Here is a 17946-nt window from a genome sequence, read left to right on the forward strand (position 1 = left end):
AATTTGACTTGCACTAACGCTTTCCTAGCCCTACGCTCAACCGAATCGAGTGTGTGTTGTGGTCCAATTCATAGATTAGTATATGTGGTCCAATTTGCCTAGCACAGACATTTTAAACCCACCGCATATTAGGCGGTTCAACCCCCTAAATCACCGGCCTTACCCGTATTTCCGCACATGCGGTTTTGCTTCTCTTATTTAAGTGTCTTAGCGGCCTAGTTTTCGCTTTTCATTTTCTTTCATGTAAAAAGTAGTGTACGTGAATGGTGTGGTCATTAAAAAATAGTACAATCAATAACTCTTTGATTCGGGTATAAGCACTAATGAACTTTTTTGTTGGGTGTGCTAAATCGAGACGTGTCCACTTCAAACTTGCCAGTTCAGTAAACATGCTTACTTGTTCGTTTTTTTACTTGATTATAAAGGCAGATTTCATCTTAATCTTTTTTAATTGTTAAGGTTGTAAATTTGAATAGAATATAATAAAAATGTTTATTTTGCAAGGTGACATCTCTCATTTTAATCATCTAAAATAATAGTATGGTAAAGTATGTAGATGTAGTGTAGGGACGCCCGGCCGGAGGCAGGCGGGCTGTCGATCACGTGTCGCGTTCATTCAGCCCAGTTCCCTGAAGTTGGAGCTGCAGGTTACTGTCCCGGCGGCATTCCCACACTATTCTCCTCAAATCTTCTTGTTTTCCTGCAGAACTATTATATCGCGATGCCGCATACATAATACACTCTGCTAGTAAGTGAAAGCCAGTCTCCTTACCACAATGTGGACAGGAGAAGTCTCTGCTAATTTCCATTATCTTAAGGTGTCTGTTGAGAGTGTTATGACCTGTAATGATACCTGTCAATAGTCTTAGACTGCTCTTACCTAGTTTCAAAAGACACCTGGTTCTCCTGTGATCTATACCTTTAATCATCATCTTCGACTGTCTGCATCCAGCCTCTTCTTCCCATACTCTCAGTGCTTTTATCTCTTTTACCTTCTCTATGACTCCCTTCGTGACATCCGCTGACATGGGCAGAACCGGTTCCGGACCTATATGTATATCCCTTCTCCGCCCCTATCCTCGCCAGCTCGTCCGCTTTCTCATTTCCCGTTACTCCCTGGTGTCCTGGTACCCATGCCACCGTAACGCTTCTTTGCTTGCTTATCGAGTTAAGCTCCTCTCGACATTCTCTCACCAGAGAGGAGGTAACCGATATTTTCTTTAGTGCCTTCAGTGTAGCCTTCATAGTAAAGTATAAACATTATAGCATCGCAACGCACTAACAATGTGAAATTGTTTAAAGACTAAATCATCATATTTTTGTACTGGTCAAGTAAAATATACTGTATTATGTGTAAAATATTTCTGTTAAATAATTTTATTGGTTTTATTAAGCTTTGAAATTGTACTAATGTACGGACAATATAAAATGTACAAGTAAAAGACGGAACTGAGATTAAAATAAAAAATACATTGGTCTCTACATATTTTGTAGTTTTAATCAAACTTATTGTTGTTCCGAACCGATGTTCGAACCTACGTCTCTGGTTTTGATGCCACATCTAAGTATTAAAAGTACTTAGGGAAAAAACATATTAAGTGATCTATTATGGAAGGTAAATAAAACTAAAAAGTAATTCATATATATATTGTGTCGCCTATGAACAACCAAATAAAATGCGTATAAAAACCCCCTACTTATCGCTTTTACCCCAGCCCAAGAACCCCTTAACCAGGCCCGTGATGCCGGCGCCCTGCTTCTTGCTGTCGGCCGCGCCCGTCTTGTTGTCCAGGTTCGGGAACTCGATGAAGTTGCACGCCAGGTCGAAGAACAGCGGCTTGCAAGGAATCGCCTCCATCGGCGGCGGCATCTTGAAGATGTTAGGGTTCTTGGTCAACACTTGGGTGTCCTCGCGATACTCGTCCAAGCGGTCCACTAGAGGTTTCTTATCTTTGTACGGTTTGCCGCTAGATGTGTATTTTTCTTCATCCTCGTCGTCGTCTTCGAGCACCGAATCGGCGTGGACTTCGAATTTGCAGCTTTCGATGTCTTTCTTCAAGGTTTCCAACTTCTCTCGCAACTGTTTATCGTCGAGTTTGCTAGCGATAGATTCCACAGTGTATGTGCTGCAGCGTTCGAGCATGGCTAGCGCTTCCCTGAAGCGCCGGAGCCCGGTCAACACCTGAGCGATGTAGTAGCATCGGAAGGCCTTGTACGCCTTCATCTGGATTTCTATTTCCTGCTGATACGCCGCGTCGTTCTCGAAGCCGGGGAGCTGCTGGAGCTCATTGAAGTTCTGAAGGATGATCTCGTAGAGCCTCGTCAAGTCTTGAGGACGGACTTTCTTTCCGTCCAACTGAGTGTTATTCTTGCGCGCGGTCTCGGCTTGTTGAACTAGGAGATTGTTCCTTTCAATGGTGCGCATTAGACGGAGATACATCAGATAAGAGAGAAGATAGTATATACCGGATTGGGTGCCCTCGGTGGTTTTAAGTTTGGGGTCGTTCTTGATCTCGTCCTTGATGGCGGAGATGGCGTCCTTGACGTCGATGAGTATGTTGTCGAGGATGTCGATCTTGGCCTCGGTGGAGGGCGCGGCGGCGGCGGACTTGTCGAGGTCCTGCAGCGTGATGAGGAACATGCGCGCCTTCTCCGGCCGCACCGTCACGCGCCTTCCCAGCCACTCCACCGAGTGCATCACGCCCGAGCGGGACTCCCTGCGACGCAAACATATTTCAATATTAAAGGGCGAAAAGAGATATCAAACTCATCGCCAATTCTTTACGGACAATAGGGCATCAGGTTCGCGTTCAATATTCAACTTTATGCTGCTTGGGTTAAGATTTATATTCACATGACCATCATCATTCGCTTGCCCTTGTCCCACACGACATGCACGACACGACATGCAAATAATTGACAATTTAATAATTTTAACATAAAATAAAAGTACAATATAGAAAATATTACGACAGAAATGAAAATAGTGGGTAAATTTTCCTGTTAAAAAAACTAATAATAAGTTGGTAACCATTTGAATATTAAATAATAAAATGTCACAGAAGTTATGCGATTAGTAGCGAAGGGTCGATCAACATTCAACCGAACATTTCACGGGTTAAGGTTTCATACTCACTTGACTTGAGCCATTATCGTGTCCAAGTTCTCGATGAGGCTCTGTCCCCGCATTGACACGAGGTCGCCCATCGCTGATTGGTCGCCGATGTTATACACCTAGTAAGGCAGGTTCGCCTTCAATATTCAACCTTACGGTATTGGAGTTAAGGTTCACACTCACTTGGCTTGAGCCATCAGCGTGTCAAAGTTGTCGACTGGTCGCCGAAATTGTACTTCAATATCCACCTTACGCTAAAGAGTTAAGGATCATACTCACTTGGCTAGAGCCATCAGCGGTTCTCGATGAGGCCCTCTCCTCTCATTGCCACAAGATCTCCCGCCGATATTGTACGCCCAGTAACGGTTTCAATATTCAACTTTACGCTATAAGTGCTAATACTCACTTGGCTTGAGCCATCAGCGTGTCCAAGTTCTCGATAAGCCCTTGTCCTCGCATGGCCACGAGGTCGCCCGCCGCTGATTGGTCGCCGATGTTGTACGCGCAGTAACGCAGGCTAGGCTTCAGTTCTTCCACCTGTGGGTACATACAATGTACTATTATATAAATATGCGCAATATGCATGTAGGTACCTACTAGGGATGTTACGGAGCCGATATACCGGAACATCCGTTTGGTTTTACACCTCCGCCTCCGGTATTTTTAAATTCGTACCTCCGGCTCCGTAAATGTTTTACCGGAGTCACATCGGAGTTGGAAGAAATGCGTTGGCCGCGGTGGAAAAAATCAAATCATGCGAATCAAAAATTTCAACCACTGCACTCGATTGCTCGGCAATTAGGTACCTGTCTTGCCCACCTGGCTCGGTGGCTCGGTGACTAGTGCACAACTCTTCAGTGGAGCTGGCTTAATATATGAACCCCTGAGGAATAGGTTGGATGGCGACAAAGCCGCCAAGCTTTTGTTTATAAAGTACAACTTAGTACTTTGGGAATCTCTTAATTTGGTCTAAGTAAATTTACTTTGTTTCGTTTTATAAATTTAAAACTAGCGCGTCACCTCGAATCAGTAACTTATTATTACTTATGTTACAAAGTCAAATTATTTACTCGTTTCGTTAGCGGTAGGACCTCAGTTTTGTTAAATAAAGAATGTTCATTCAACTTAGTCATGTCATAAACATAACTTCGAACCATTCGAAATCGAAATGATTCGATTGCAGCGTGCAAGGTTTAATTAAACTAATAATTAGAATTTTTAGGGTTCCGTATCAAGAATCCACTGTCCGTCTGTCTGTCTGTTACTAGGCTGTATCTCATGAACCGTGATAGCTACAGTTGAAATTTTCACAGATGATGTACTTCTGTTGCCGCTATCAAAGAGGATATAATAAGATAGAGCGGTACTGTCATAGTAATTTTGTAACCACTGTAAATTCACTGCCATCTATCGACATACTTTAAAACTAAAAATGAAGATATATAAAAATACGTTAAAATGTATTTAAATATGGTTAAATGATTTTTTTATTTACATTAATTATTTTTATATGATTTTGACCCATGTTCTTTCACTGATATGCGTTAAAATTATAAATAACAAACTAAACCGTCAACGCCCTCTATACGAGAGTAGGCCAAAACTAGTGGCGCCATCTGATCGAGAATCAAATTTTCGTGATTTTCGAGGCACGTTTTTTCCTTAGACTGTATCCATCTATTACGGAGTTATATCTATCTTTGCCGCTATTTAAATTAAATTAAAATTCAGTTATTTCGAGTATCTGTGACTCATAAGTACATAATACAAACATTAAACATTGCGTGACATACAAATTCTTAATCTAGACATTCTTGACATAACTATTAAATAAACTAATATTATATACCCTACATTTTCAATGTTAAATTTAATTGTTAATAATATCTCCAAGACATTAATAAATTTGTTGCAATATAATTTTAAATTACAATCTCTTAACCATTGTCATAAGACCAAGTCTACGAGTATATAATGCTTACATTAATACTAATACCTAGCATAGTTTAGATTTAAGACTATTGCTGTGCCCTACCAGGATCCATGTGAAACCCACTATGTATGTACCACCAACCTACACCAAATGTAAACCATGGATACAATAAATAAATTATGAATTAAACAAAACACAAACATTAACAATGTAAAACGTCTTGCATACGGCAACTATTGAGTCAGTATGAAAGCAGTAAATGTTGCCATGATAAAAAAAAATAGTTCCATTTCTACTCTTTTTTGCCAAGCTGTAGGTAACCGTGGTAAACACGTTGACACCCTTCATCTATTACTCAATGTGTTTACCACAGTTAGGGAATGCAACCGAGTAATGAAAAAACCGACCCACAGTGCTGCCGGGCGTATGAAGTCCGCAGCAAAATACTCGTATAACAACGCTATAACAACAAAGACTAAAAACAGAATAAAATAAATATTTAAGTGGGGGCTCCCATACAACAAACGTAATCTTTTTGCCGTTTTTTTTGCGTAATGGTACGGAACCCGTCGTCATTCAGTTATTATTAAAGGAAAAACATTTAATTTTATTGTGTTGTTTAATTAAACTTGCTCTTGAGTCTTGATTGATACATAATTATGCCTTTCACTAAAAAGCTACTCGGTTCCGGCTCCGGTAAACCTCCGGACCCGGCTCCAGATTCGGATCTAGTAATGGCTCCTACTTCGGCCAGGCCTATGGAACTCTCCGCGCGAGCTCGGATTTATACCTACGATTCGCTTCCCGCCGGCGGTACTAAAGCTAGCCAGTTGGTTGCCACACGCGCTTACGCACGCACGTCACCGCGCGCTATGCCAAAGTAATGTCTTCGTCACGAACAAATAACACAGCTTGTAGTGTGGATGGAAGCAGAAACAACAAAACAAATAAAAAATATAGTTTTTTCCTCTTTCGACGGATGAGGAAAAGTAAGTAGACATTCTCAATATACGTACTTACACCTACTGTTATTATTTTTACGATAGTTACAAGCTACGTAGGCACTATTAAATTGTTTTAAGATGTAGGTAATGTTTTTTCCCCTCACTAGCTCGGAAAGTTGTCGTTTATCCTTCAATACAAGCGGGGAAAAACGTGTTTTATCCACTAGTGGGGAAAGTAATTTGACCTTGGATGGAGCGTGTTTAAGTAGCTTGACAGATAACAAAACGTAAAACGCTCATGATAATGGTTCGTTCGATATTAATTATCATTAAATAAATGGTTTGAGAATCTAATAAAAAATACCAAATTTAGCTTTATTTAATGATTTTAAGTCATAAACCTTAAAATTCCATTAGAAACGTTTGTTTTTTTTTATAATGATGTTAAATATAATTCTGAACGCACAAGTCGAGTCGATGCAATTTCAAAACGCATCGTTGACATTTCATACGTCAGAACAGAAATGTCAACATTGTCAACAAATTTTTTACTTAAAACCTTTTCTCACCGACTCGCGTAAAAATACACAACTTCCAGAGTTTTCTGTTATAATATCGTAAAGAAATGAGTGATTCCAGTGATGAAGATGATCTAACGCCTGTGGATGTTGCACTTTCCTCGCTATAGTGAGGTGAAAAGTTTTGTGTTACACACGGGCGCAAATGTATTTTACTTCTCGTGTGTTGAAACACTCGCTCCGCTCAGGATTCTATTTTAGAACCACTCGCTTCGCTCGTGGTTCACCTATAGAATCCTTTCGCTTGCTCGTGTTTCAATTCTACACTCGCGGGTAAAATACAACTTTGCACCCTTGTATAACAAATAACTATTTACGACACATTTATAGCTAGATATCTACCTAATACAACCAAGTATTTGAAAAAAGCGTCGGCAACCCTAGCGTTGTGCCGGCGCGCGCGGTGCGGGGAGCGGCGCGTTGTAGGTCACTCCATTATATTTTTGTGTAGGTATCAAAACGGTAGGTATTTGCGTTTTCTTTGAGAGATAAGTATCTGTTCGTAAGAACTATTATATAATCTGTGCTTCGGCTCCAGATCCGACTCCGTTAATTTTTTAAACTCTGGATCCGGCTCCGGTAAAATCACCTTCGTAACATCCCTACTACCTACACTAGTGACTACCTGGTTCATATTGATATCTCTCATGCTTACCATAGCAAAGTAAGTGTGCAAGAAAAGTTTTACGACACTGTTCGCCAGTTGATTTCAGGCGAGTAAAGTCAATTGTAACTACAACTACGCGAGAAAAACAATTAAATTTGAACAACACATAAGGCCACGGACATGTAATCCATGAGATTATCTTTACATTGGTCAAACTCAAAAGTCTTTATAACACATTTTAGGTGTAGGTACTATAAAGCTCTTTTGAATATTAAAAAACCCGGACAAGTGCGAGTCGGACTCGCGTTCCAAGGGTTCCGTACGTTACACAATTTAAACAATGTATTTTTTATATGAAACGTGAGTGAAACGTCTTTAAAAAACCAGTGGGGGTCGGATCAAAAACTAAGTAATTAAGTCCGACTCACGCTTGACTGTAATTTCTAATAGGTTTTCCTGTAATCTATAGGTAAAGATCTATTTTGTGTATTTTTTTCAAAATTTTAGAACCAGTAGTTTCGGAGATAAGGGGGGGGGGGGGGGAATGGTCATTTTTTGCCTATTTTCTTGAAAAACTTCTAAATTGTTTGTCCTAAAATTATAAAAAAAAACTATATTTAAGATTCTCACAATGATCTCTTTCATTTGATATATAACATGATATAGTTTGAATTTTTTTATTTTCTCATTTACCCCCCAAAAGTGGCCCCCATGTTTAAAATTAATTTGTTTACGTTACATGTCCGTCTTTGGGTCACAAACTTACATATGTGTAGCAAATTTCAACTTAATTGGTCCAGTAGTTTCGGAGAAAATAGGCTGTGACAGACGGACAGACAGACAGACGCACGAGTGATCCTATAAGGGTTCCGTTTTTTCCTTTTGAGGTACGGAACCCTAAAAACAAGCCGGTGGGTCCCAAGATTTGGCGTAAGAAACCCAGCGAAAACATCTTTTTTTTTTCTTCATACCGTATACAGTAGCGTCAGTGGCCTGACGAATACGCCAACTAAGTTGCACACGGCTGGTTTCCCCCGCTATTAAATACTTATTGTTTTCCCGCTGATCACAAACTCGCGGTCCTCGTGCTTTCTATTCCCGTACCTTCTGCTTGTAGACGGTGCGCTCCTCCTCGTTGAGCGCGGCGCACAGCTTCTCCAGCACGAGCTGCGCGCGCTGCAGGCTCTCGGCCGCGCCGCGCCACTGCTGCAGCTCCACCAGCAGCACTCCGCTCAGCCAGGCCGCGTACGCGCCGGCTTCGAGCTGCGTGCGGGCGTCGCATACGCCGCTCTGTCAAATTGTATAGATCAGATAAAGAAAGGCATATCAAATAATTTATTTATTTAGTCGTATGGCGCAGGTACATAATATATAGGCAAACAATTAAAATAATAATAAAATCAGATATCAACATTCAGTATCTTCAGCCATGTAGCTGCATGGGTTGTAAGATATAGCAGGTTTTCCGGTGGTCCAGAGTATGAATGCAGAGGACAGCGCTGGATAATGTGTTCCATCGTTTCGTCCTCCTCACCACATTCACACAAGGTCGAGTCCTTCCATCCCCACCTGTGCAAGAGGTAGTTGCATCGGCCGTGTCCCGTTCTCAGTCTGTTCAAACGGCACCATTGCTGTCTAGGAAGGTCAAAACCAGCAAGTCTACGCGCTGGGTTACTAACTCTAGAGTCCACATTTGGAGCGCCCCATTTATTTTTCCAGGCTTCAGACACATCAAAACCTTGCACATTCTGAGCATATGGAGGGCGTCGGGACTTCAAGCGCGGATGTGGTGGAAAGCAAAACTCTCGATGGATTGGTATTGGTGGTGCGACAGCGCATGCGTCCTACGCAGATGTGGCGGGGCTATATTGCACAGGGTTGGCAGCCAGGGTGTGGGTGTCGACTTGATGGTTCCTGAGATGCATCGCATTGTGTCGTTTAGTTTTGTGTCCGCTTTAGCCGCGTGTGCACTTTCCAACCACACAGGAGCGCAGTATTCAGCGGCAGAATATACTAAGGCAATGCCAGTGGTACGCAGGCATTCAGCGGATGCTCCCCATGATGTGCCACACAATCTGTGGAGGATGTTATTTCGCGAAGCTAGCTTGAGTGAGAGTTTGGTGAGATGCTCCTTGTACGTGAGTGATTTATCAAGGGTGACTCCAAGGTATTTAGGGAATTGGTTATACCGTAGCTTTTCGCAGTTGAAATAAACCGTAGGTTGGTAGTTAGCCACTTGGTTGCTCAGATGGAAACATGTAACCTCCGTCTTGCTTACGCTAGGAATTAGTCGCCAAAACTTAAAATATTTTGCCAGCCTGTCTAGATCCGCCGTGAGAGTTTTTTCTCCAGAAGAGAAGGATTTGCTTTTCACCTCAGCAGCTCGAACAAGCCTACTTTCGTCACTTCCTAGAGTGAGGAAAGTGCGACTTTCCTCACTCCAGGGAGTGAAACAATGTAGCTTTTTAATTTAGTGAAGGCCATGAACTTCATACTTTTATAACACTTTTTTTTTATGGTACGGTACGGTATGGTACGGTACGGTACGGTGCGGTACGGTACGGTACGGTCCGGTCCGGTCCGGTCCGGTACGGTCCGGTCCGGTCCGGTCCGGCCTCGTCTCGTATAGTATCGTATCGTACATATTATAATACTTTTTTTTCTGTTTATTCTGTGTAATTCGAAATACATACCTTACCTTTAATATGTTCTCACTACTGAGGTGAAAAATTATGTGTGCAACACGAGAGCAAAGTTATTTTACATCTCGTGTTTTTGAGTCCCTCGCCTCGCTTAAGATTCTACCTTAGAATCACTCGCTTCGCTCGTGATTCAATTATAGAATCTTTCGCTTTCTCGGGACTCAAAATAAACACTCGCAAGAAAAACCAACTTTCCTCTCTTGTTGCACAAATAACTATTGTGCGACCAGTGCTATATCATCGGCGTAGATAAATTTATTAGCTTCCGTTGATGGTAGGTCGCGGATGTAAAGATTAAAGAGCTTTGGTGCCAACACTGATCCCTGTGGCAAACCATTATTCAGTTTCCGTCTTTTACTTCTGGAATCGCCTAGGAAAACCTCAAACTCCCGTTCACTTAACATGCTATTAATGAGATCCGCTACCTCTCTGCTTGGAATAACGTTGAGCACCTTACTCATGAGGCCTTGTTTCCACACTGTGTCATAAGCAGCTGTCAAGTCTATAAAAACGGCTGTAGACTTGAGCGCTTTCTGGTATCCAGCTTCGATGTGAGTCGTAAGGGCTAAAACTTGATCCATGCAACTTCTTCCAGGTCGGAAACCAGCTTGTTCAGGAGGGGTGACAGCCTCTATGAATGGCTCTATTCTGGTCAAAAGAGCACGTTCAAGGAGTTTCAGTGTGCAGCTAAGAAGTGCGATTGGTCGATAGCTCTCTGGTCGATTTACTGGTTTTCCCGGCTTTAGTACTGCAACCACCTTTGCCAGTTTAAACTCTCGTGGAAGTCGGTTGTGCCGAAGAATGAAAGAAAACAGCGTTGTTAGCCAGCTTATAGCACCCGGGCCCATGTGCTGAATGAAATCGTTATAAACCCCGTCTGGGCCTGCAGCTTTGTTGGTTTTTAATGTTTTAATAGCTATAGTAATTTCGCCGATTTCAAACGGTCTGGAAATGTGTTGGTTCCTTGGGGAACTCTCTTTAAGAGCTTTGAGGTCTTTTTTAATTTTTTTGGTAAAAAGTTTATCGCGCTTGTCTCTCGTTACTTCCACCATGCGATCGGCGATGGCGTCTGGTTTAACACTGCGACTTTGCTTTCGGTTGTGTTGCTTTCCTGTTAGGCTGTCGAGAACCCTCCACGCCTTACGACTGGAGCGTTTGAAGTCCATAGCTTCTACTGTTGACTTCCACTTGTTATGCCGAGCCTTGTCTAATGAGTTTAACAACTGTGCCCCAGTGCAGTGGTCGCCAGACTTTTGGTACTTCTGGAATAGTTCCTCGCTGTCCGAATTCCAGCCAGGAATATACTCCTTTCGGTAACCTCTTGGGATGTTGCATTTAGCCGATTTCAGTACAAGCTCCACAAATTTTCCATAATTTGACTCATAATTTGATTTATCAAACAATAAATAAGCGGCATTGACTTATTTACAATATTAGTGGTGATAATTGCTACAACTGTTTCAAATTTTAGGAATCTACGTCAAACGGTCTCTGAGAAAAACGCATTTAACTGATTTGCAAGACCGAAGTGATCCCAGAAGTGTTCCGTGAACAAAGTTTTGTACTGAACACTAAAAATAGGGTTGGTGGGGACTTATTACAACAATCAATCAAATTATTTATTTTCAGGCCCATAGATACATGCATATTATGCATGTGTCGTCCAACTTATGGATTCTATCAGTGTCACGGGCGTCGCGAATATTATTGTCATGCTGAGGCTTCCGCGCCCTCCACGGTGTAATAGGTACTTTATTTGATTTAAAAATAATCTAGCGACCGCCAAGGCGTTGTTAAACGGCCCTTCACACCCATGGTGTGCTCCCGGTACCATTTTTCTACATATAAGTACAAACTCAGACCCCGAACCGGGAAATCCCGGTTCTCGTCATTCACATTCAGTTCCGGGAGTATTCCCTATTCACAACGAACAGACGAACGAAATGACCTAATTGATCAAACACCTCTGAAAACAGATTTTTTGAAATAAATCGTCATTGACTAAACTTTAGCATAAGCTAACTGAATTATGAGCAGATCAGCTACGTACCTCACACAGCTCCAGCAGCGTCTGCGAGTGTGCATAAGCCTTTTTCAGCCTAGAAACGAGGTGGAACTTCTTCCTGGGCTCAGTGTTGGCTTCCTGTCGAAGCTGCATGGCGTGGGCCCAGGCACGCTCGGCCTGCAGTAGCGGCACGCAGAGCAGACGCGGCTCGGCCTTCGGGCCCGATACGTGCGCTGTTGTCACGTCGCGCCGGCGGTAGTGGCGACGGTCACCCTAGAAATGATTTCTTCAAATAGAAATAGGGTGAATTATTGTATCCACAAAACAAACTGACTCTTTCACTTTTGCCAGCATACCAGTAAGTGCGAATGGCATTAGAAGCGTTGGTTGAAACTTTGGTTCGCAGAGAGTATACCCTACTTTTGGCACCTTCAACAGTAAGTAGCAGGAGTGACTACAACAATAGGTAGCTGGAACTTAAGTGCCAATCATGTGCTCTCACAAGCACATTGTGTCATGAAGATCTTGATTATGTTAGAAAGAGGACTGACTGTGGGAGAGCCTATCTCCCAGGCAAAATACAATGGACCATATTTTTCAATGAAAAATAAAACCCCTTTAATTTATAGTGCAGTAATTATTACCCACCAACAATAGTTGACTCTGTCTATAGTCTGTATCTTTAGGTAGTAAAATTAATGTAAACAATGTGTTTTTACATTTTCGGGTACTTAAAACTCCCTGGATCTGTTCCTTCAGCGTTCTTGCTTTAACCTATTTCATTTAGTGGTGTAATGTTTTCATCTACCCTCAAATGGCTAAATATTCGATCTCGTTTTAGGTTCTTTTCTAGGGATAAGTAAAAGCAAATATTACAAAACAGAAAAAAAATACTAGGTATTGATTAATCAAATCATCCCGATATACCTATTCCTATTAACAAAATAGCATTATTACATCAACTTCATTGTAACTGAGTAGTAAGTAATATAATCGTAGCAAAACTTTCTTGCCCTATAAAATACCTAATTGTGGTGTGTTTACATTATCTTAAATACCTAAAGATACAGACTATAATTCTGGATGCATATTTAAACTTACTTGCGGTATTTTGAGTACTTTCCTGAGGCGACGCATGCGGCGCGAGCAGTAACCGCGGTAGCGCTGGTAGTCGCCGTGCCGCAGACCATGCTGCTGCTGTGCGTCCTTCGTCAGCCGGAAGACTGTGCCGGTTACGGAAATCATTCAAGCAAACAAACAGTACTAACATGAATTATGCAAGTAAAAGAAGAAAGAAAATATCACATAATACCTACTACAATTTATTGCACATCTCAGTAAAAGGAAATGTTTTAAATCACAAACTTAAAAATAGAGTAAGTAGAGGTAGCACAATCAGCAGTATTATTGCTAAAGTGCTATCTCCGCCATACCATACAACCTTTTGTTAGTGGATTAATTGTAACAAATATTGAAAATTGAGTAGGTGATGCAATGAAACCAGATAGGTACAGTGGCAGATTTGCAGTCTCGGGTGCCCTAGGTAGCTCTGTAGCAATTACTAGCTGCCCCTTTCACAGCACCCGCCGCCTTGCTGCCACCCCTAATGTCTTGCCACGGGCCTACTTTGCCTTAGGGCAAATTCGCCACTGACCAGATACATAGCATAAGTAAGCAAGTTAGTGAGTGAATATAAACTGGGAGCAAATAAATACAGTATCAGCCACAAAGTTAACAGGAGGTTATCAATTAATTACGTCACATGAATTTCTAGGTTCTTTTGACTTTTAAAGTGACGTCACAAAGTTTGTGACTCCCCTTGTCACAACATGTCACATTTTCTTGACCCTGTCCATCCTCCTAAACCATTTTTTTTTTAATGTTACAAGTTGATGATTAAGGTATGCCCATGTAAGATCATTTGTATAAGAAAATAATTGCTATTACTAAGTACTAATTTCTTATAAGAGACTTAATTAGCTCAGTAAGTTTTTGAAGTGAAACTTATTTAGTCGCGACTAGAGGGTAACTCATATTTTTTCTCTGACGGAAGTAACACGCTTAGTAGTGACACACGCACAATAGGACACACGTCAAAGTGCCAACATAGGGATAAACATCAAAGATGTTTTACTTCAATCGCGCGTAAAGATTACATGCACACACTTTTTTTATATGTAAGGGGTAATGTGTTTTTATTTGGTGGGGTAACCTTAATATAATATGTACAGTTTATAAGTAAAATAACTTGGCTTAGCTTACTCAACAATGTTTAGTTTCATTCAAATAATTCAAGGGACATATTTTAGCAATTATTAGTAAATTAAATTTACGCATTTATAGATTCATTATATTGAGGATGTAATACAATAACAAAGAGTTAATGTGATAAATTTGACCCTTCTCTTTTTATCTTAAAGAAATTCGAACTGCTTCCCCAACCTGTGAGGTATATTGGTTAAACATGCAAAAATATGACAAAACCTGGCTCTCCTTAAATGAAACCGTCTTAATATTACGTATCTATTTTCAACTAAGGAATTCAATAAAAAATAAACTTAATATAGTACTAAATGACACAATAATACCACAAGTTGATACTACTAAGTACTTGGGATACATGATCGACTCTGGGCTGACTTGGTCTCATATTTCAATGATCTGTGACAGACTGGCCTCAGCATGTTACACCCTGTCCCGGTTAGCCGGCAGTCTATCAATCGAAAACCTAAAGATGGCTTACTATGGTTATTTTCACTCGATTTTAGTTCAGGGAGTGGAACTGTGGGCTACGGCTGCGGAGAGGGACAGAGCGTTCAAAATGCAAAAACGCGCCATTCGTGTAATTGATGGAAAGCCGGTGGACCATCTGGCACAACAGTTGTTTAGGAAACACAAGATCCTTACCCTACCCTGTGTATACATACTGGCCGCGTGTATGTACGTTAGGCAAAACATACAGAACTATAAACGTTCTAGTAGTGAGCAACGTCCCCGGCTACTTGCCCCGAGGCGCCGACTCGCCAAATCACGACGGTCACTCAGCGTCATGGGACCAACTATTTACAATTCATTACCCTCAGATATACTTAACTTAAATAGTAACCAAGTATTTAAATCTAAACTTAAACTGCTGCTTATAGAAAAAGCATTCTACAGCATTGACGAATTTATAAATACTCGATGAGGTCGTTGACTTCTGCATGGTAATTTAAAAAAATATATATATTCATGTTATATTTAAATCTAATAATGTTTTTTTTAAGTTTAAAAATGTTATGAAATATGTAATTAATTATATTAACGAACATATGTACATATATTTTTTTATAAGTGTAAAATGTGACCTGTAAAATTTGCTTTTACCAATAAAGTTCTGTATTATGTATTCTGTATCCATTAACAAATAAACATATTGTAATATCCAATTGAATACACGTTAACGTTAGTAAAAACTGCTCGTTTTATCGTAAAAAGGATACTTTCTAAAGTAAGAAGAGTTGGGGGTTTCGCTTCTTCCTTCTCAGTTTCTTCTGTACCTAGGGCCTTCGCATCTCCAGCTTCTCCTTCTAACACTACCATAATTGTATAAGAATAAAGTAATTAAGTTTGTCTACAGAATTTCACTCGCACTTTTTAGTGACACTTTTCAGTTTTCAGTGTTCGCACTCGTAAGATCGTATCACTTCACTCCATTCGCTCACGCAACGTCATTCATACGATAGTTGTAAACGTCAATTGACAAATGGGTTCGTTCTGAAATTATTTAAAATATAGTTGGTCAAGCAAATCTTGTCAGTAGAAAAAGGCGGCTAATTTAAAAAATGTAGGCGCGAAGGGACATCGTCCCATAGAAAATTTGGATTTCGCGCCTTTTTCTACTGCAAAGGTTAGCTTGACCAACTATAAATGCGTTCCGTACTTAATTGCACACAGTGCACATAATTGAAGTAGATAAAAATGTGGATGTTCATGCGCAAAAAGTGGTCTATCCAGCGGTTGTGCCACCGGTTTGAGCATGTAAGCCAAAGAGTAGTATAATTTAACCCTTAAATGCATGATTTTTTGTATAACTTTTTAATAAATTGAAATAGATGTGTCATGCTGTATAAAAGTAATAAATGTGATTTTGGATAGCTGCATATTGAGCCACGGACCATCAAATATACGATGCATATATACATCATTATGCATTTAAGGGTTAAAGGATGTAAGCAGGGGCGTATTTACCCTAGGGCCAAGGGGGCCATGGCCCGGGGCGGCAGGCTGCGGGGGGCGGCGCAGGCCGCCGCTGGCTTTCAGTTTCGAGTGCCTCAGTGGCGCCCCAAAAAATTTTTTTTGTGGTGTTACTGGTACTAGACATAATTTAATTTAAAGTAAGTAACTATTCGTTGTCTATTGCCACATCAAAATTTTTACAGCGCGTTTGCGCCCCTTTGCCTTCTACCTTAATTCTTTACCCACGTCTGATTGTCGACGAGTTCTCATGATGTCGCCCTGTGACGTCGCTCTTCACATCGCTCTTTAATGCTTACATTTATTCCCGTTAATGCTTTTTGGCCCTGGTCTGCAACAAACGCCGTAGGTCGCGTCAGGCGTGACGCTGTACGCGACGTACGAATGCTTACTATGGAAATGCACTATAGTGGTCTCTCTCACACGCCAGACGCGGCGCACGGCGGCGTCTGGCGAAATGGCGAACTATGGCGTTTGTTGCAGACCACAGGGCCTAACGCTGCATGCTTGACGTCGGCATTAACGCCGTGAACGACGTCTAGACGCCGGCCATTGGGTCAGCAGTCGCTATACTTCCTACGGTAAATAAAGGCATCGAGCGCGCGAGGCGCGTTTTTGTACGACGTCCGTACCTCTGTGGCGCACGGCGTCCAGATGCTGACGCCGACGTCAACCGAAAACCGTACACTATTAACACTATAACTATTGAGTATAGAATTCAGAGGAGAGACCAGGGAGTTGGCGAACGGGTCAGTCAGAGCCTAGCACAAAAAACAAAACCCGTTTTTTTAGTGGGTTCTAAATTTCGCATCATTCATTTGAATTTAGTGGTTAATTACTCAGCAAAACACTGATCAATATACGCAAAAATCATATTGAAAGATAGAACTTATAATACCTAGTGTTATTGAATAAAATTAGAGTTCGGACACGACACGACATGGTTAGTTGTTTCAAAGGTGAACAGCAAGGCAAGGAGACCGAGATACTGGACAGCAGAGCCCGAAGGGAAACATAAGGTGTATAGTTAAAAAAACAAACAGACGGACCGCAAACAGGGTATTTAGCTATAGACCCTAGGATGCCGAAGGGAGCGCACCACGTAATGCCGAGATGCTGCAGAGCCGCTATTATAGGTACAACCCAATTTACAATGTCATTACTAGTGGCTCTGTGAGCTGTAGACCTCGCGTTAAGCTTAGAAAATGTAAAAGTGAAAAATACTGCGTTTGTTGAGTCGTTATCACAGTGAACCCACAAAGGCCTTAAGCGCCATATAGATAGGCGCTTTTAAGTCCTTTATGCCAATTTCCGCATTTTGAAAAAAATCCTAAAACAGGATCGACAAAAAAAAATTTAATCATAGAATCTGGTCACAAAATTTCACGAGAATCTGTTAAGAATTGCGACTTGGCCTTAAGAGGCCGGTGTCGATTTGAGTCGCAAAAATTTAAAATTGATAGATTTAGTCCGTGAAATTTTACACCTTTTGTTACCTAATTGAAATAACAAGTACTGGTTTCTATTAGCACGTCTTCTTATCTTACCTTTTATCAGATCAGTTTTTTGAAAACAGACTCACTAAATTAGTAATGTTTGCTTTTCTGATGGACGTTTAGGTAAACGCGCGTAAAGCACTGATTTTGTCGCTCTTATTTGTAAATTTCATAAAGTTTGGACGGCTAAACATGGTAATTTTGTATTACACATATCCTGTACTTGAGGTTTATCAGACTATATTTCTGTTATTATGACTTTGAAGTAGTGTAAATGAAAGTTAGACGAAATCAATTTTCTCCAGAAATTACTTCAAAACAAGTGACAAT

At 41.0% G+C, this 17946-nt stretch overlaps 1 protein-coding gene across 1 annotated transcript; it reads right to left on the reverse strand.

Annotated features, from left to right (window-relative positions):
* Positions 1–1622: 1622 nt before the first annotated feature.
* On the reverse strand, positions 1623–15571 carry LOC134744265 (signal recognition particle subunit SRP68). Its single transcript, XM_063678014.1, has 6 exons — positions 15367–15571; positions 12986–13107; positions 11930–12157; positions 8282–8467; positions 3522–3652; positions 1623–2717 (listed from the first exon to the last, which is right to left on the reverse strand). The coding sequence occupies exons 1-6, from the start codon at positions 15464–15466 to the stop codon at positions 1694–1696; spliced, it is 1791 nt and encodes a 596-aa protein (XP_063534084.1). The 5' UTR covers positions 15467–15571; the 3' UTR covers positions 1623–1693.
* Positions 15572–17946: the final 2375 nt, after the last annotated feature.

Source organism: Cydia strobilella, chromosome 9 (assembly GCF_947568885.1).
Source record: "Cydia strobilella chromosome 9, ilCydStro3.1, whole genome shotgun sequence".
Taxonomy (NCBI): Eukaryota; Metazoa; Arthropoda; class Insecta; order Lepidoptera; family Tortricidae; genus Cydia; species Cydia strobilella.

Coding starts and splice junctions, on each gene's coding strand:
- LOC134744265 (XM_063678014.1), bottom strand. CDS start 15,466: ATGGTAGTGTTAGAAGGAGAAGCTGGAGATGCGAAGGCCCTAGGTACA. Junction 13,108..15,366: donor AACTCTTCTTACTTTAGAAA/GTATCCTTTTTA, acceptor TAACCGGCACAG/TCTTCCGGCTGACGAAGGAC. Junction 12,158..12,985: donor AAGTACTCAAAATACCGCAA/GTAAGTTTAAAT, acceptor AATCATTTCTAG/GGTGACCGTCGCCACTACCG.